At 43.1% G+C, this 18580-nt stretch overlaps 1 protein-coding gene across 3 annotated transcripts; it reads left to right on the forward strand.

Moving 5' to 3' along the window:
• Positions 1–566: 566 nt before the first annotated feature.
• LOC130282896 (protein kinase C delta type-like) lies at positions 567–18162 on the forward strand. 3 transcript variants are annotated; one of them, XM_056531839.1, is made up of 5 exons: positions 567–909; positions 991–1230; positions 7505–7642; positions 10581–10897; positions 16744–18162. In XM_056531839.1, exons 1-5 carry the CDS (start codon positions 631–633, stop codon positions 17300–17302), a joined length of 1533 nt encoding a protein of 510 aa, XP_056387814.1. In that variant the 5' UTR covers positions 567–630; the 3' UTR covers positions 17303–18162. The 3 variants fall into 3 exon arrangements, with proteins under 3 accessions (XP_056387814.1, XP_056387813.1, XP_056387815.1); XM_056531838.1 differs by having other exon boundaries at positions 568–1230; XM_056531840.1 differs by lacking the exon at positions 7505–7642 and having other exon boundaries at positions 570–1230.
• Positions 18163–18580: the final 418 nt, after the last annotated feature.

Consider the following 18580-nt stretch of genomic DNA (forward strand, 5'->3'; position numbering starts at 1 on the left):
TTCTATGATAAAAAATATTTATGGTGCTCGGCTTAAAAATAAAGGTCCCAGTGGTGGTGAAGCCGTATGATGTCCTATATACTGCTTTTTGGAGACAATGGAGGGGATTTAGAAAAACCTGTGCAGAGGAAAAGTTGACCGGTTGCCCATAGCAACCAATCAGATGGCTTCTTTTACTTTTCATAGGCCATTTAAAAAAATGTAAGAAGCAATGTGATTGGTTGCTATGGGCAACTGGTCAACTTTTCCTCTGGACAGGTTTTGCTAAATCTCCTCCTATGGACATAATCTAATGTATCTGAGTGATGACACTTATTGAATGTAGCAGAACATTACAGGCCATTACAAGGCTTTATTATTTCTGCCATTAGCAGCAAGTAGATGGTCTGGTTTATTCCAGCCTCCTTATTCTAACCTTCCAGCAGAGTTTATGGACACCACTGCCAACCTATACAACACATAAAAGTCACATCACCTGCCCCATCTACTAATAATAAAGCACTACAAGAACCAGCCATGAATATCTCCATTCTTCTGGACCCTAGGCTATCACCCATGATGCCTATATCACAATGTATATGGATCCACAGGTCCCTGGACCACTGGTAGCAGGTGCCACCTGATGTTTTGATGACATCACGTCACCTGGACAACGGCTGTTGTTGTTGTTTACCCACAACTGTCAGTTGGACCGAGCGGACGGACGTCTACAGGATCCCAAAGATGGCGGCTACTGGAGGAAGAAGAGATGGCGAGAAGGAGAGAGGAGAGAAGAGGGAAGAGGAGAGCGGAGGAAAGAGGAAGAGGGAAGAGGAAAGCGAGGAGGTGAAGGAGAGCGGAAAGAAGAGGAAGGAGGAAGAGGTGAGCGAGGAGGTGAAGAAGAGGAAGAGAGAAGAGGAAAGCGAGGAGGTGAAGAGCAGAGAGAAGAGGAAGGAGGAAGATGTGAGCGAGGAGGTGAAGAAGAGGAAGATAGAAGAGGAAAGCAAGGAGGTGGAGAAGACAGGAGAGAAGAGGAAGGAGGAAGAGGTGAGCGAGGAGGTGAAGAAGAGGAAGAGAGAAGAGGAAAGCGAGGATGTGGAGAAGAGGAGAGGAGAAGATGCCAGATTATTGGAGGATGAGGAGCCAAGACCAGGCACCAGCCAGGACCCCGGAACATCAAGCTCCTACCCCAAATTTAACATCTATCACCTCACTGTCCATCAGGTATTGGGTAGGGGCAGCTTTGGAGTGGTAAGTTTATTTATGTTTTTTTTTTTTGTTAAATGGACAGTCAATGTGGTTTTTCCCATTGATATTCTGCAGCTAATTGTAAGTCTAGAAAATAACCAGCGTAGGCCATCTTAATGTAGAGCAACAATGTGGGGCCATGTTGAACTTTCAGTGACCAGTATTAGAGAGTGTGAGAGCGATTTAGGACATTGCTCCCCATTCACACCTGAGACATGTAACCAGGGCTGCCATCAGAAATTTTGGGGCCCCTTACGCAGCTTAATTCCAGGCCCCCCCCCCTCGAGTCCGCCCCAGGGCCAACTCCCAACCCATTTTTTTTCCTAATGATATATTTCTAATTACTTTATAGAAGATTGTAGTGCAGTAATACACTGTGCTGCAAAGTAATTTTACTGCGCCACACTCTGCTGTAATCTAATATACCCTATTCTGAATACTGTGAAACTTTCTGTGTACTTTCTCCAGCACAATGTCCACCTCTATATAGTTGTAGACCCCCTCTCTGCCCCCACATATATATATACACATATATATAGTTGTACACCTCCTCTGTGCCCCCATACATAGTTGTACACCCATCTTTGCCCCATATATAGTTATAGGCCAATTTTGTGCCCCCATATATAGTTGTAGGCCCCTGTGCTCCATATATAATTGTAGGTCCCACGTGCCTCCAATATACATGATTGTAGACCCCCTTTGTGCCCCTGTGTGTAATAATAGGCCCCCTTTGAGCTCCCATAGTTATAGGCCCCACCTTTCAGCTCCCACAGTTAGTTATAGGCCCACCCTTTCAGCCCTAAGTTAGTTATAGCCCCCCCCTTTCAGCCCCCACAGTTAAATATAGCCCCCCCTTTCAGCCCCCTCAATTAAATATAGGCCCCCCCCTTTCAGCCCCCACAGTTAAATATAGACGCCTCCTTTCAGCCCCCACAGTTAAATATAGGCCCCCCCGTTCAGCCCCCACAGTTAAATATAGACCCCCCCTTTCAGCCCCCACAGTTAAATATAGGCCCCCCTTTTAGCCCCCAGTTAAATATAGCCCCCCCCTTTCAGCCCCCACAGTTACATATAGCCCCTCTTTCAGCCACCACAGTTAAATATAGGCCCCCCCTTTCAGCCCCACAGTTAAATATAGGCCCCCCCTTTAAGCCCCCATTTAAATATAGCCCCCCCCTTTCAGCCCCACAGCTAAGTATAGGCCCCCCTTTTAGCCCCCAGTTAAATATAGGCCCCCCTTTCAGCCCCCAGTTAAATATAGGCCCCACCTTCCAGCCCCCACAGTTAAATATAGGCCCCCCTTTCAGACCCCAGTTAAATATATGCCCCCTTTTCAGCCCCCACAGTTAAATATAGGCCCCCCTTTCAGCCCCCACAGTTAAATATAGGCCCCTTTTCAGGCCCCACAGTTAAATATAGGCCCCCCCATTCAGCCCCTAGTTAAATATAGGCCCCCCTTTCAGCCCCCAGTTAAATATAGGCCCCCCTTTCAGCCCCCAATTAAATATAGGCCTCTTCTTTCAGCCCCCTCAGTTAAATATAGCCCCCCCTTTCAGCCCCCTCAATTAAATATAGCCCCCCCCCCTTCAGCCCCCACAGTTAAATATAGACGCCCCCTTTCAGCCCCCACAGTTAAATATAGGCGGCCCCCTTTTCAGCCCCCACAGTTAAATATAGGCCCCCCTTTCAGCCCCCACAGTTAAATATAGGCCCCTTTTCAGGCCCCACAGTTAAATATAGGCCCCCCCATTCAGCCCCCAGTTAAATATAGGCCCCCCATTTCAGCCCCCAGTTAAATATAGGCCCCCCTTTCAGCCCCCAGTTAAATATAGGCCCCCCCTTTCAGCCCCCAGTTAAATATAGGCCCCCCCCTCTTAGCCCCCACAGTTAAATATAGGCCCCCCCTTTCAGCCCCCACAGTTAAATATAGGCTCCCCCTTTCAGCCCCCTCAGTTAAATATAGGCCCCCCCTTTCAGCGCCCTCAGTTAAATATAGGCCCCCCCCTTTCAGCCCTCACAGTTAAATATAGGCCCCCCTTTCAGCCCCCACAGTTTATATAGGCCCCCCTTTGTGCCCCAACAAGTAGTTATAGGCCCCATGTACCCCCACAGACATACTGCCTCCAGACATTCACGGTATATGGCTGGAGGCAGTATGTCTGTGCTCTGACCAGACTGGAGGAACCCCCAGACTGGAGGAGCAGTGGTCGGAGCATTGAAGGCAGCCTGCTGTGGTTACCTTCCTGGCCCGATGTCAGCCACGCGTCTTCCAGGCAGCCCCTTCGCTCCAGTTCTTCTTCGGGCGCGGCTTTCCTCTGACTTCCGGGCCGGCTTGCCGCGTCATAGCGCACCGAACGTGCCTACGCGCGGCACGATCGTTGCGCTAGTACCTCCCGACGGCCACTGCAGTTTTTTTTTTTTTTTTTTTAAAGTGGCAGTGGCCTCCGAGGTATGTGCGGCAGGGACAGGGCCCAGGAAAGAGGGTAACTGACTGACTGATTGTACAGAGTACGGTCAGTCAGTCAGTGGAAAATGGCAGGCCCCCAACGGTCAGTGAGTGAGTAAAAAATAAAAAATAAATGTTGGGCCCGGCCCCCTCGGGTCCAGGCCCCTTACGGGAGTACCGGCTGTACCCCCCTGATGGCGGCCCTGCACGTAACACTAATGAGTCACAATTACTTATTGGGCCCAATTTGAATATTTCTACTTAGGGTTGTACTCACTTTTTTTTGCCAAGGTTAAGATATTAATGACTTTATGATGAGTTATTTGGGTGGGGGGTGGGGGGGACACACAATATTAAACACTGTTACACTTTACATTGTAGAAGAGTTTCATTTCTTCTGTGTTGTCACATGAAAAGATAAAATAAAATATTTAAAAACATGTGAAGGTTGTACTCACTTATGTCAGATACTGTAAATGTTATAACTGTAATAATCTTTTTTTTAAGCCATTTATCTATTTTTTGCACTGACACTTGACTGAACATATATGTATTTCTCATGTGTTGAACATATAATGTCACCATGATGAATTGTCTTTATACATTTATGATGAATATGCACGTTATACATGTTATACTTGATATTACTTTATTTGGTAATTACGTGTCTGGGTAAATATAGACCCTTAGTGATGTGTGTGAACATGCTTGAAAAAAGCTTCAACAAGAAGCAGAAATGTGGCAGTGATTTAACTATTATATGGAGAGCTGCAATATTTTTTATATACTATATACCCATACATACAGACACTGTGATCTGTAGTTTTTGCCGGTACCACTTGTGCATTGTATTGATTGTTTGATTACTTCTTATGTGTTGATGTGACAAAAATTGGCAATTTTTTTTTTGCATTCACATCATTGACAATGCAATATCAGGAATGTGAACCAAAGTGAAATAATTGCAGATTTTTGGTCACATCATATCTCAGAAACAATGGAATAAAAGTGATGAAAAAGTCATATATAAGCAAAAGTTATGTTACAGTGGTACAGTGGTAAAGTTTTTTTTTTTAAATCAACTAGTGCCAGAAAGTTAAACAGATTTGTAAATTACTTCTATTAAAAAATCTTAATCCTTCCAGTACTTTTTAGGGGCTGTATACTACAGAGGAAATGGTTTTCTTTTTGGATTTCTCTGATGTAATGACTACAGTGCTCTCTGCTGACCTCTGCTGTCCATTTTAGGAACTGTCCAGAGCAGCATATGTTTGCAATGGGGATTTGTTCTCTGGAAAGTTCCAAAAAGGGACAGCAGAGGTCAACAGAGAGCACTTTGGTTATGACAGAAGAGAAATCCAAATAGAAAAGCATTTCCTCTGTAGCATACAGCCCTTAAAAATTACTGGAAGGATTAAGATTTTTTAATGAAAGTACTTTACAAATCTGTTTAACTTTCTGGAACCAGTGGATGGATTTATAAAAAAAAAGTTTTCCAAGGGAGTACCCCTTTATTAAAAACTACAGATAATGGTGCAAAAAATTCTCATACAGCACTGTATGCAGAAAAATAAGAAAGTTATAGGAGGTCAGAATAGGGAAATTTTAAACATACTTTGCCTTTTTTAAAAGAAGTGCAGTAATAGAAAAGAATGCAAACATGAGTATCATTTTAATTGTATTCATCCACATAATTAAAGGGGTACTCCTGTGCAAAACTTTTTTTTTAAATCAACTGGTGCCAGAAAGTTAAACAGATTTGTAAATTACTTCTATTAAAAAATCTTAATCTTTCCAGTACTTTTTAGGGTCTGTAAACTACAGAGGAAATGGTTTTCTTTTTGGAACACAGAGCTCTCTGCTGACATTATGACTACAGTGCTCTCTGCTGACATCTCTGTCCATTTTAGGAACTGTCCAGAGCAACACATGTTTGCTATGGGGATTTTCTCCTACTCTGGACAGTTCTTATAAAGGACTGATATGTCAGCAGAGAGCAGTGTGGTCATGATGTCAGCAGAGAGCTCTGTGTTCCAAAAAGAAAACCATTTCCTCTGTAGTATTCAGCAGCTAATAAGTACTGAAAGGATTTAGATTTTTTAATAGAAGTAATTTACAAATCTGTTTAACTTTCTGGCACCAGTTGATAAAAAATAAATAAATAAATAAATAAGTTTTCCATGGGAGTACCCCTTTAAGAAAACATGAAAATTTCACTGTAAAATGCATTGCTTAAAACCAAAACCCCCCAAAATTAGCAAAATTGTGATTTTCTTTAATTTATTTTCTTTTTTCAATTTTAAATTCAAATTTAAGGTGTCTTTATAAAGTACATTCTGTTGTGAAAAAACAAACATATGGGTCTGTGGATGGAAAAATAAAAGAATTATGGCTCTTGAAAGGTGTAAACTAAAAAATGTGTAAACTAAAATTTTTTGTGTCCTCAAGGCCAAAATTTGCTGTGTCTCTAAAGGGGTATTCCAGAAATTATTTTTTATTTGACATTTGACTATGCTACAGAGGCTGTAAAGTTAGTGTAGTTAATAATGTAGTGTCTGTACCCGTATGTGACGATTTTCTCACAATTCTTATGTGATTTTCACCCCAATATTTACTTTAACAGCATACAAAATTACTGTTGTCTCAGATTTTTCCCAGGTTGCAATGCAGCCGAGACCTGACTCACTAGTCAGCTGATGACAGGGAGCCTGTCTGCTTCAATGGGTGGAGCGATCGCTTGGTGGGAGAGAGATCAATCTGCAACTATTGCAACAGCTGTAGGCACCCTGATTGAAAACCACAGGTCTTTTGAATGAATGCTGCTCATTTATGGGAGTGTGACTGATGTGTGGGAGGGAGGAAAATGGAATTATGGGCTTTGTAGGCAAAGAAGTAAACTCAAAAAGGAAATACTAGTTCACAAAAAGCTAGCCACAGTGTTATGGTAATCTCACGCCATTTAGCCCCAAGACAAGCGCAGATCCTTCCTAAGCATGTCCATTAATTTCTGCCAGGTACGTACTAAAATACCTTATGGTGGATAACCCATTAAAGGGGTTAAATGACCAGCATCAAAGTGATCTCCATTGCCGGTCCTTACTGGCTGGTGTTTCTGCAGGTTGAGTCAGCACCGCCAGGTATTTGGCACTAGAGAGACAGGATTCCTCTAGTGCCTGAAGTTTGGCTATGCTGACCCTCCCCCCCCCCCAGTAAGTTAAAAAGTATGAATTGAGAGATGGCACAACCCTCCCCCCCCCCCCTCTAACCTGGGGTGGACCACTCCCCCGCTGCCCCCCTGCCTGAGAGTTATAGGAGTGTGATTACAGCTACCACACTCCTATCACACTCAGCCAATGCAGCTCTGGAGGTGTCTACAGTATAAGACATATTCTAACAGCAGAAAAGTAACTGCAGCTCTGGAAGTGACAGGAGGATAAGACATGATGTGACAGCAGAATAGTGACAGCAGCTCTGAAGGTGACTGGAGGATAAGTCAAAATCACACTCAGCCAATGCAGCTCTGGAGGTGTCTACAGTATAAGACATATTCTAACAGCAGAATACTGACTGCAACTCTGGAGTTGACTGGAATATAAGACATGATGTGAGAGCAGAATAGTGGCTGCAGCTTTGGAGGTGAAAGGAGTATAAGACATGATATAACAGCAGAATAGTGGTTGCAGCTCTGGAGGCAACTTGAGGATGCGACATGATGTAATAGTAGAAAAGTAAGTACAGCTTTGGCAGTAACAGGAGGACGAGATATGGTGTAACAGCAAAATAGTGTCTACCATGCTGTGCCTGTATTTATCTGAATAAAGCTTGAAGTTTTTTTACCTGCTACCGTGGTGCCGGATACTTCTATTGCTGTCCATGTCTGTGGAGGGGAACGCTACCCGACAGTCCAGGCACAGGAGCGGAGGAAAGGATCAGAGCAGTCAAGCACATTTTATTAACAGCAAAAAAGTGAGTACACACACCTTGTCTCTGTCTTCTTCCTCTGTGAACGTGAATCAGGTACCTGTCATTGAGCCAATAGAAAGAAAAGTGATATGTTGCTCAGTACCTAATCCTGATCCTGTACATATAAATTTTTATGTGTCTAGGACGTATATATCCCTAACAAATAGCATTTATATCTTGGTCACTTGCTTTGTCTTCTTGCCTTGCGGAGGGGGCGTGTCCATCTCTTTCCCTCACTGAGTCTGGGAGCAGCCTGGCAGTCTGCAGATCTTTCTAAATTAGTGCAAGGATTTTAGTGATAAAAGCACAGTAGTTTTTATGCATACATTTTATATCTGTCATTAGTAAAGATGGATGCTAATCCAGCTTTACTAGGAACAGATAGAAAATGTGTGTCATTCAGCTTTAACAGACTCCTGAATGTCTGTTCAGCTTCTTTGTCATTCAGGACTCAGAGAAAGCTTTGGCTGTTCAAGCATGCTGGGAGTTGTAGTTTTGCAATAGCTTGAGCTGCAGTGTTTGTAAAGCACTGTGTTAGAACAGTGTTGCCTTTAGCTGTTGCAAAACTACAACTCCCAGCATGCCCACACATCCTTTGTCTGTAGTTTTGCAAGAGATGGAGACACACAGCTGGAGAATACCCAGCTCTAACAGAGAGTTTTACAAAGATTGTAACTCCAGCTGTTGCAAAACTACAACTCCCATCATGGTAGTTGTAGTTTAGGAATAGCTGAAGGCTGCAGTGGTGATCTCCTATACTGGATACCAACACACTTTATGGCCTGTATCCAGTATGCTGCAAAATACAGAGTAGTCTGTCTGCGTAAAGACTGATGACCCCTAGTGGTGGTTATTTTCATTTTTCTTTTTTAGTAATTTTTTTTTTTTTTATAAATGTGTATTTAAAAAAGTAATCTTATCAGTAGTACTACAAAATATAAAAAGTTTTTCAACATGACAGTGTCTCTTTAAGCATGCTCCTATCGGTGAAGGGGAGGAGTTCCTGCACGGAATAAAGATATGTGGTGGCACCCTGCCTCTGTCCTACATGCCCCTAGGCCTTATGTCCCCCCTTGCTATCCTCCTGCACTGGCTCTTAGAAGATCAGGGAGAATGCAAGCTGGAGCTCTCTATATAATACATACAGACCTTCAGCTTGCATGCTCCCCGAGAAGCAGCAAGACCTACGGTGGCCGGGCCCTCCGTGCCTGACCTGTCACACGCCCCTGCTACAGAGAAGCTGTCATCTGGCCAATTGTATTCCATCATAGCTGTAGTCACTTGTAAGTTCTGCAGGGATCATGGGTGAAACAACAACTCCCAGCATAACCTTATTACTGCTAAGATTTTACTGGGAGCTATAGTATCACATGGTACAAACTTATTGAGCAATTGCCCCTTACTTGGCATCACAACAGGCTAAAAAAAATTACTTAGGGGGGCATTATAGGGTGACACCATTTTCTACCACAACGGGTGACATTAACCTTAGCAACACCACTGGTGCTCTGTAATAGCTAGAGGCAAAGAGCTCGCTGTTACTGCGCTCCTCTGTGTGTGCTGCTGTGTCAGTCAATGGGAGGTCAGCAGAGAAAGGTGTTGGCGGCCCTCTGATACTCGGGCACATTATAAAGAATTTATTCTCTATTGGCTATAAAACAATGAAATATACACAGAAACATAGGAGTGGAATAAGCTTTTTAACCCCTACTGCAATGTGTTGCCAGTTTAACATGTATAAAAGATGTGATAGATGCCCATTAAAAGGATATGATAGATGCCCATTACAAGGATGTGACAGATGCCCATTACAAGTATATGATAGATGCCCATTACAAGGATGTGATAGATGCCCATTAAAAGGATGTGATAGATGCCCATTACAAGGATGTGATAGATGCCCATTACAAGGATGTGACAGATGCCCATTACAAGGATATGATAGATGCCCATTACAAGGATGTGATAGATGCCCATTACAAGGATGTGATAGATGCCCATTAAAAGGATATGATAGATGCCCATTACAAGGATGTGATAGATGCCCATTACAAGGATGTGATAGATGCCCATTACAAGGATGTGATAGATGCCCATTACAGGTCGGGTTATGAGGAAGGGATAGGAGGACGGGATAGGAGGTCGGGATAGGAGGTCGGGATAGGAGGATGGGATAGGAGGTCGGGATAGGAGGTCGGGATAGGAGGTCGGGATAGGAGGATGGGATAGGAGGTCGGGATATGGCATCAATATATGAGGACGGGATATGAAGTCAAAAGCTTCCTCCTTTGTTTATTTTCCTCCCCAACAAGGATTAGGAAGGAAAAACTGGGCAATGCTGGGTACTCAGCTAGTATATATATATTTATTTATTTTAATATTAAAATGGAATAGCTAAAGTAAAAAATAAAAAAAATAAAAAAAAACACGCCTGCAAAAACAATGTTAAAACTCACATGGCTTTTTTTTGTGTTTTTTCACTCCCACACTATGGAGAAAAACACAGCGATTTTCCCAAAAAAACGCCATAGTCTCATAAGGTCACTTCTAGGAATCACCCAATGAGCCGAAAAAAGCTGAAAAAACGCCAAAAGGATAAAAAAAACACCAATTAGAAAAACAAAAAAAGTGGATATGGCATTTTGTAGTTCCTTATTGACTTGCAGCTAACATTTGCCCACGCTGTGCAGTAGAATGGGTGTTTTTTGGGGCCTTTTATTTTTTTTTTCCAACTACATCCCTATTACATCTCATATGTACCATGGCATGGAAATAACAATGACCATCACCCCACAGTCCCTAACTGGTTGGCTCTAGCTATACCTCTAGTTATACCTAGTTATAACAAGTTGGCTCTAGTTATACCTATGGGATATTGTCAAAAGGAAATATTTCCCATAGTCTTCCACTATTTACTATTGCTCCCTTTGCTTTCTTTCAGGTGGGCCTGGCATCAGTCCCCGGCCGAAACAACTACGTGGCCATCAAGGGAATCACCAAGACAGGGGACAATGCAGCGACCCTGCAGAGAGAGAGACGGATCCTCATGCTGGCCCGAGACTGCCCGTTCCTGTGTCACCTGTATGCTGCACAGCAGTCTCAGGACCATGCATTCTTCATCACCGAGTACCTGTCCGGCGGCAGCCTGGAGGCTTTACTCAGAATGTGCAGCAGTCTGAACACCGACAACATAAGATTCTACACAGCAGAGATTGCATGCGGCCTCCAGTTCCTTCACGGGCATAACATCGTCCACCGGTAAGTCTAACTTCCCCACACCTGTCTCCTTGTCATGTTGTAAATAATGCATCCAACTTTCCCAGAATCCTGAATTTTGTTAGGCTTTGTGGTGGTACAGTTCATGACCCCTTCACCATTGTCGATCTTTAAAGATTTCCTGTGATGTCCCAGCACCAAAAGCTGTCCTGTGGGCTGCGGATCTCCTTGGGCATGCATTTTTCACTGTGTATTATATAATGTATGTACTGTATCTTTAACCCCTTCCCGCAGAATCACGTCTATAGACGTCATTCAGTTAACCCCGTGATGCGCAGCATCGCACGGGTTAACTGGCAGAAGTCCCGCTGTTTCAAGCAGGGGACAACTTCTGCAACACCCTCCAGGACCATCTGTCGATGGTCCTGGTCAGCGATCACTGTGATTGGTCCCTGTGGACTAATCACAGTGAATGAGCTGACTGGGGGTAAAGTTCATTTCCCCTGCTCTGCCCGCCACTAGAAGTCTGAGCAGAGCAGGGGAAGAAGATGCCGAGAGCTGCTGTGGAGACAGCAGCACTTATCAAGTACCGGCGTGACAGTGGGGACCGGCGGCAGGCTCTCAGCAGCTGGAGGCACACGGGTTGGCGGCGGGTAAGTGGAGGAGGCGGCGGGCGGCATCTGCATCAGAGGCAGCAGTGAAGCTCTTCACTGCTGCTTCTGGTAGCTTAGAAAACTACAACACCCAGCATGCCTTTTGGCTGTCTGGGCATGCTGGGTGTTGTAGTTTTGCAACATCTGGAGGGCCGCAGTTTGGATCAATCTGTGCTCTTCCAGATGTTGCAAAACTACAACTCCCAGCATGCCCAGACAGTCCAGGCATGCTGGGAGTTGTAGTTCTGTAACATCTGGCCCTTCAGATGTTGCCGAACTACAACTCCCAGCATGCCTGGGCATGCTGAGAGTTGTCATTTTGCAAAATCTGGAGGGCTACAGTTTGGACACCACTACACAGTGGTCTCCAAACTGTTCTCCTCCAGATGTTGCAAAACTACAACACCCAGCATGCCCTTTGGCTGTCCGTGCATGCTGGGAGTTGTAGTTTTGCAACAACTGGAGGCACACTGGTTGGGAAACATTGTCTGTTTCCTAACTCAGTGTTTCCCAACCTTTGTGCCTCCAGCTGTTGCAAAACTATAACTCCCAGAATGCACTGAAAAACCATACATGCTGGGAGTTGTAGTTTTGCAACAGCTGGAGGCACACGGGTTGGGAAACTCTGAGTTAAGTAACAAACTCTTAGTGTTTTGCAACCAGTGTACCTCCAGCTGTTGCATAACTACAACCCCCATGCACGGACAGCCAAAGGGTATGCTGGGAGTTGTAGTTTTGCCTTCCCCACAGGGGGATTTACAGTGAGTTTCTCGCTGCAAGTTTGAAATGCAGCTAATTTTACGCTGTAGCTCAAAACTCTATGTAAACTCGCCCGTGCAAATGTACCCTAAAAACACTACACTACACTAACACAAAATAAAGAGTAAAACACTACATATACACCCCCTTACACTCTCCCCCCCCCTCGCCCCTCCCCAATAGAAATGAAAAACATCAGGTATGGCACTGTTTTCAAAACTGAGCCTCCAGCTGTTGCAAAACAACAACTCCCAGTATTGCGGGACAGCCATTGACTGTCCAGGCATGCTGGGAGTTTTGCAACAGCTGGAGACACCCTGTTTGGGAAACACTGCCTTAGAATACCCCTATGTCCACCCCTATACAAATCCTTAATTTAGGCCTCAGATAGGCATGGCACTCTCTCACTTCGGAGCACTGTCGTATTTCAAGGAAACCGTTTAGGGCCACATATGGGGTATTTCCGTAATCGGGAGAAATTGTCTAACAATTTTTCGGGGGGCTTTTTCTCCTTTTACCCCCTATGAAAAGGTAAAGTTGGGGTCTACTCCAGCATGTTATTGTAAAAAAAAAAAAAAAAAAATGTTACACTAACATGCTGGTGTTGCCCCATACTTTTTTTTATTTTCACAAAAGGTAAAAGGAAAAAAAGACCCCAAAGTTTTTAATGCAATTTTTCCTGAGTACGGAAATACCCCATATGTGGGAGTAAAATGCTCTGCGTGCGCACAACAGGGCTCAGGAATGAGAGCACCATGTACATTTGAGGTGATTTGCACAGGGGTGGCTGATCGTTACAGCGGTTCTGACATAAAAAAAAAAAAAAAAAACCTACATGTGACCCCATAGTGAGCCTTAACACCCCACACCTGTTTGAAGAATTTTCATTGAAAATGAAAAATTTGTGTTTTTTCACTAAAATGCTGGTGTTATCCCAAATTTTTCATTTTCTCAATGTGTAATAGTAAAAAAGCCCCCCAAAATTTTTATATAAATGCCCTATAAGTGGACGTAAAGTGCTCTGCAGGCTAACTACAATGCTCAGAAGAGAAGGAGCACCATTGGGATTTTGTAGAAAGAATTTGGCTGGAATTGAAGGCCATGTGCGTTTACAAAGCCCCCATGGTGCCAGAACAGTGGACCCCTCCCCCCACATTTGACCCCATTTTGAAGATTACACCCCTCACGTAATGTAATAATGGGTGCTGTGAACATTTACACCCCACAGGCGTTTGACCTATTTTGTGTACAGTCATCCATGAAAATGAAAAATTAGATTTTTCATTTGCACAGCCCACTGTTCCAAAAGTCTGTCAAACACCAGTGGGGTATAAATGCTCACTGCACCCCTTATTACATTTGGTTAGGGGTTTAGTTTCCAAAATGAGGTCACGTGTGGGGGGTTTCTGCTGTTCTGGCACCATGGGAGCTTTGTAAACGCACATGGCACCCGACTTCCATTCCAAACAAATTCTCTCCACAAAAGCTTTTTTTTTCTGAGCATTGTAGTTCGCCTGCAGAGCACTTTACGTCCATATATGGGGTATTTCCACACGAGGTTACAAATTTTGGGGGGCATTTTTTCCTATAACCTCTTGTAAAAATATTGAATTTGGGGGAAAAAAACTGCATTTTTGTGAAAAAAAAATGTTTTTCATTTACACATCCGAGTTTAACGAAAAGTATTCAAACACCTGTGGGGTGTTAAGGCTCACTGTACCCCTTGTTACGTTCCTTGAGGGATGTAGTTTCCAAAATGGTATGCCATGTGTTTTTTTTTTTTGCTGTCCTTGCACCAAAGGGGCTTCCTAAATGGGACATGCCCCCCAAAAACCATTTCATCAAAATTTGCTTTCCAAAAGCTAAATGTGACTCCTTCTCCTCTGAGCATTGTAGTTCGCACACAGAGCGTTTGACGTCCACACATGGGGTATTACCATACTCAGAAGAGGTGGGGTTACAAATTTTGGGTGTCATTTTTCCTATTACCCCTTGTAAAAATGTAAAATATGGGGGGAAAACCAGCATTTTAGTGGGAAAAAAAATTCATTTACACATACAACTTTAACAGAAAGTCGTCAAACACCTGTGGGGTGTTAAAGCTCACTGTACCACTTGAGCGTGTAGATTCCAAAATAGTAAGCTATGTGTTTTTTTTTTTTTTTTTTGCTGTTATGGAAGCATAGGGGCTTCTTAAATGCGACATGCCCCATAAAAACCATTTCAGCAAAATTCACTCTCCAAAATCCCATTGTCGCTCCTTCCCTTCTGAGCCCTCTAGTGCACCTACAGAACACTTGACATACACATATGAGGTATTTCCTTACTTGAGAGAAATAGGGTTACACATTTTGGGTGGCATTTTCTCCTTCTAGCCTTTATAAAAATGCAAATACTGGGTCTACAGGAATGTGTTAAAAGTGTAAAAAATAGAGATTTAGAATGTTCTCCTTCACTTTGCTGCTATTCCCTTGAGAAAGTCCAGGCTGACGAAACATACGTTGGGGCGGTGGGACAGGTCTCCATTATGGGTAAGTGAGTACCAGCTTTGTTAGTGCTATTACTTTCATGCACTGTTAGTGTCCATTCCAGCTATCCTGAGTGGGTAGCTGGACATTATATTGGTAAAGGTTATATACCCCTTTTCTTGTCCTATTGGACATTATTATTGGACACTCATTACTTCTGCTGTAGATATCACTGTTTATATTTCATATGAGCTTGATTATACTAATCATACCTGTCTTACCACCTTCTTTTCGGATTGGTTATCTGTTTACAATCATTGACCTTGTATAATGTTAATATTTAGTAGTCATATTTGTGATTTTAAAGAGTATTAATAAAATTATTTTAGTTTTATCAGTAGTCATGGCTCTAGTGTTTCTCTATAAGTATATAAAATTTATTTTCAGAGCTATACTGTAGCATTGGTTTATAGACCCGCAGCGAGTTTTAGATATGGTGTATACACCAGTAGTTTCAATGTACATTATACTACAATGCTCCTATTTCTTGTTGCTAATTATTCCTGTGAAATACCTAAAGAGTTAACAAACCTTTTGAATGTCATTTTGAATACTTTGAGGGGTGCAGTTTTTATAATGGGGTCATTTATGGGATATTTCTAATATGAAGACCCCTCAAATACACTTCAAAACAGAACTGTTCCCTGAAAAATTCTGATTTAGAAAATTTTGTGAAAAATAGGAAAATTGCTGCTGAACTTTGAAGCCCTCTGATGTCTTCCAAAAGTAAAAACCTGTCAACTTTATGATGCAAACATAAAGTAGGCATTTTGTAAATGTGAATCAGTATATAATGTATTTGGTATGTCTATTTTCCTCACAAGCAGAGAGCTTCAAAGTTAGAAAAATGCAAAATTGGTTAATTTTTCATAAAATTTTGCAGTTTTTAACCAAGAAATGATGCAAGCATTGACAAAAATTTACAACTAAGATAAAGTAGAATATGTCATGAAAAAATAAACTCGGAATCAAATTCATAAGTAAAAGAATCCCAGAGTTATTAATGCTTAAAGTGACAGTGGCCAGATTTGCAAAAAATGCTCTGGTCCATAAGGCCAAAATGACCTCGGTCCTTAAGAGAGAGAGGAGCAGTGATAATCAGGTGACCCTGCCTGCCCAGTGGGAACCCCTAAATTCTCTTGTATATGGTGTTGGGGGGGGGAGGAGTCGCCCCAGTCTAGCTGCAGAGCTCAAGCTGAGAACTGTGTGGAAAGGAGGAGGAAGGAGTGTGTGGAGAAATTCTGAGGGAAGCCTAAGAAAATATCTTCTAAAGTCAGCCCCACCATTCTGCAAGGGTTCCCCTGTACAGCAGAGTCAGCCCCACCATTCTGCAAGTGTTCCCCCATACAGCGGAAGCCCCGCCATTTTGCAAGTGTTCCCCCGTACAGTGGAGTCAGCCCCGCCATTCTGCAAGGGTTCCCCTGTACAGCGGAGTCAACCCCACCATTCTGCAAGTGTCCCCCATACAGCGGAGTCAGCCCCACCATTCTGCAAGTGTCCCCCATACAGCGGAGTCAACCCCACCATTCTGCAAGTGTTCCCCCATACAGCGGAGTCAGCCCCACCATTCTGCAAGTGTTCGCCCGTACAGTGGTGAGTCAAGCTCTGGCGGTGATAGTACTTGGACCTTGTGAGAACCCTAGCCAGAGTGGGAAACCTTTCAGTCTCTAATCTCTAGTCAGTATTTTTCAAGTGGATGAAAAGCACCATAAGTCCTATCAAGGCAACAGGGCTCCCAAGGGTTACACTGCATCCCTTGTACTCTTCATACTGTGTGTTGTACCATCTAAACCTGCTCGGTAAAAGACAGTTATCCGTAACCCGACGTCGGTGTTTTTCTTACTCCCATTGTCTGGCCCCGAAGAAGCTGATAAGAATTCCTTGCACCCCTGTGGCACCAAATTACCATTGTCTTTTATTTATAACTCTTTTTTTTCTTTCATTGCAGAGATATCAAGCCAGATAATATCATGCTGGATAGAGATGGACACATCCGCATCATAGACCTCGGAGTTGCCCAAGATGGCGTCACCTCTTCCAACAAGATCAAAGGAGTGACGGGCACGTTACCTTACATGGCCCCAGAGGTGCTCCAGAGGAAGATGTACTATGCAGCAGTTGACTGGTGGAGCCTGGGGATTGTTGTATCCCGGATGTCAGCAGGACGTTCCCCATTTTACTTTGGCTGCAACAGAGAAATGGCTCGCGATTCCATCACCAGAGAGAAGCCTAATATTCCATCTTGGCTCCCTGCTGACCTGAAACATCTGATCAAGAAACTGCTGCGTAAGAATCCTGAGAAGCGGCTTGGTGTGAACAGGAACATCAGAGACCATCCATTCTTCACCACCATCAACTGGGAGGAACTGGAGCAGAAGAGAGCACAGCCGCCATTTACACCATTCAAGCCAGCTCTGAAGAAGGGAGACCTGCCGTGGCCAGAGGAAGAGACAGCCCTTCACCCCTTGGAAGGATTCTCTTTCATTGCTCCAAGCTGGGCCTGTTAACATCAGCCCATGGCCACGGCCCAGAGCTCTGTGCCCCCTGACCCATGCCTCTGCTGCTGTATTATACCTCGGCTTGTCTATAACATCCTCTCTATACCATCTGAACGCTGCAGATTTCCATCAAGTTGTTACCCTGGATCTTAGCTCCACATCCTCCACAGCCTCTGAAGACCCTCTGTACCCCAGAAGCGGCCTGTGCTTTTAACATCTCAGCACAGACCTGGTAAGTATCACACATCATCACACAAACATTAGGATCACACACACATACAGGTAGATAGAAATATACACACAGGTACATACATAGATAGTATAGACACATACACACAGACACACACAACAGATAGCGGTAGATATCGGCTTTGATCCTGGGACTTGTTCCGATCGCCATATTTGGGGTCAGGAAGGAATTTTTCTCCTTTGAGGACAATTGGCTCATTCTTTAAGGGGGTTTTTGCCTTCCTTGGGATCATTCCAGCCATAAATAGGTAACATAACATAATGTACAAAAAATAAATGAATAATAATAAAAAAAGTATTATATATGAATATATATAAAAAAAAATACATAATAGTTTACCATACTAGATAGGTCATGTACTGGCTTTTGATCCTGGGACTTGTTCCGATTGCCATATTTGGGGTCAGGAAGGAATTTTCCCCCCTTACATAAGGATAATTGGCTCTTTCCTCAAGGGGGTTTTCGCCTTCCTTTGGATCAACACAGTATATAAAAAAGCTTTGCTTTTACATTTATACATTACACATAGCAAAATAAAACATAACACACATTTCTAAAATTTGCAGAATCCCAGTATCCCCTTCCTGTAACTATATAAACGAAATAAAATGTCCTTTTTCCCCTTTACATCATTGTGTCTGTGTCTTTATTACCATTGTTTGATCATGTATTGTTCTAATAAATACAGTGAAACCTCTTTGAGAAGACCACCCAAATTTCTTCTGGTCTTCTATTGCAGTGGTGTCCTAAAAACAAGACCACTATGGGGGTGGTCTTTTCAAAGAGGTGGTACAAAGCTTCATTTGCACTTAATGTATTATATTGTTGCATAATGTTTGATACATTTGCACATATTTAATGGAATTGGGTAGTGCAAACATTTGACAACTTTTTGTTGAATAGAATAAAAGTGTTTAAAAAACCATGGCACTTAAACCATGTCTCCTTTTGTTAGGCCAAACATGTATAACTGATGGTGTAAATTATCAAAAAGAAAAAAATGGCACAATATGCTTGATAAATATGTCTACAAAGTC

Source organism: Hyla sarda, chromosome 7, assembly GCF_029499605.1.
Source record: "Hyla sarda isolate aHylSar1 chromosome 7, aHylSar1.hap1, whole genome shotgun sequence".
Lineage (NCBI taxonomy): Eukaryota > Metazoa > Chordata > Amphibia > Anura > Hylidae > Hyla > Hyla sarda.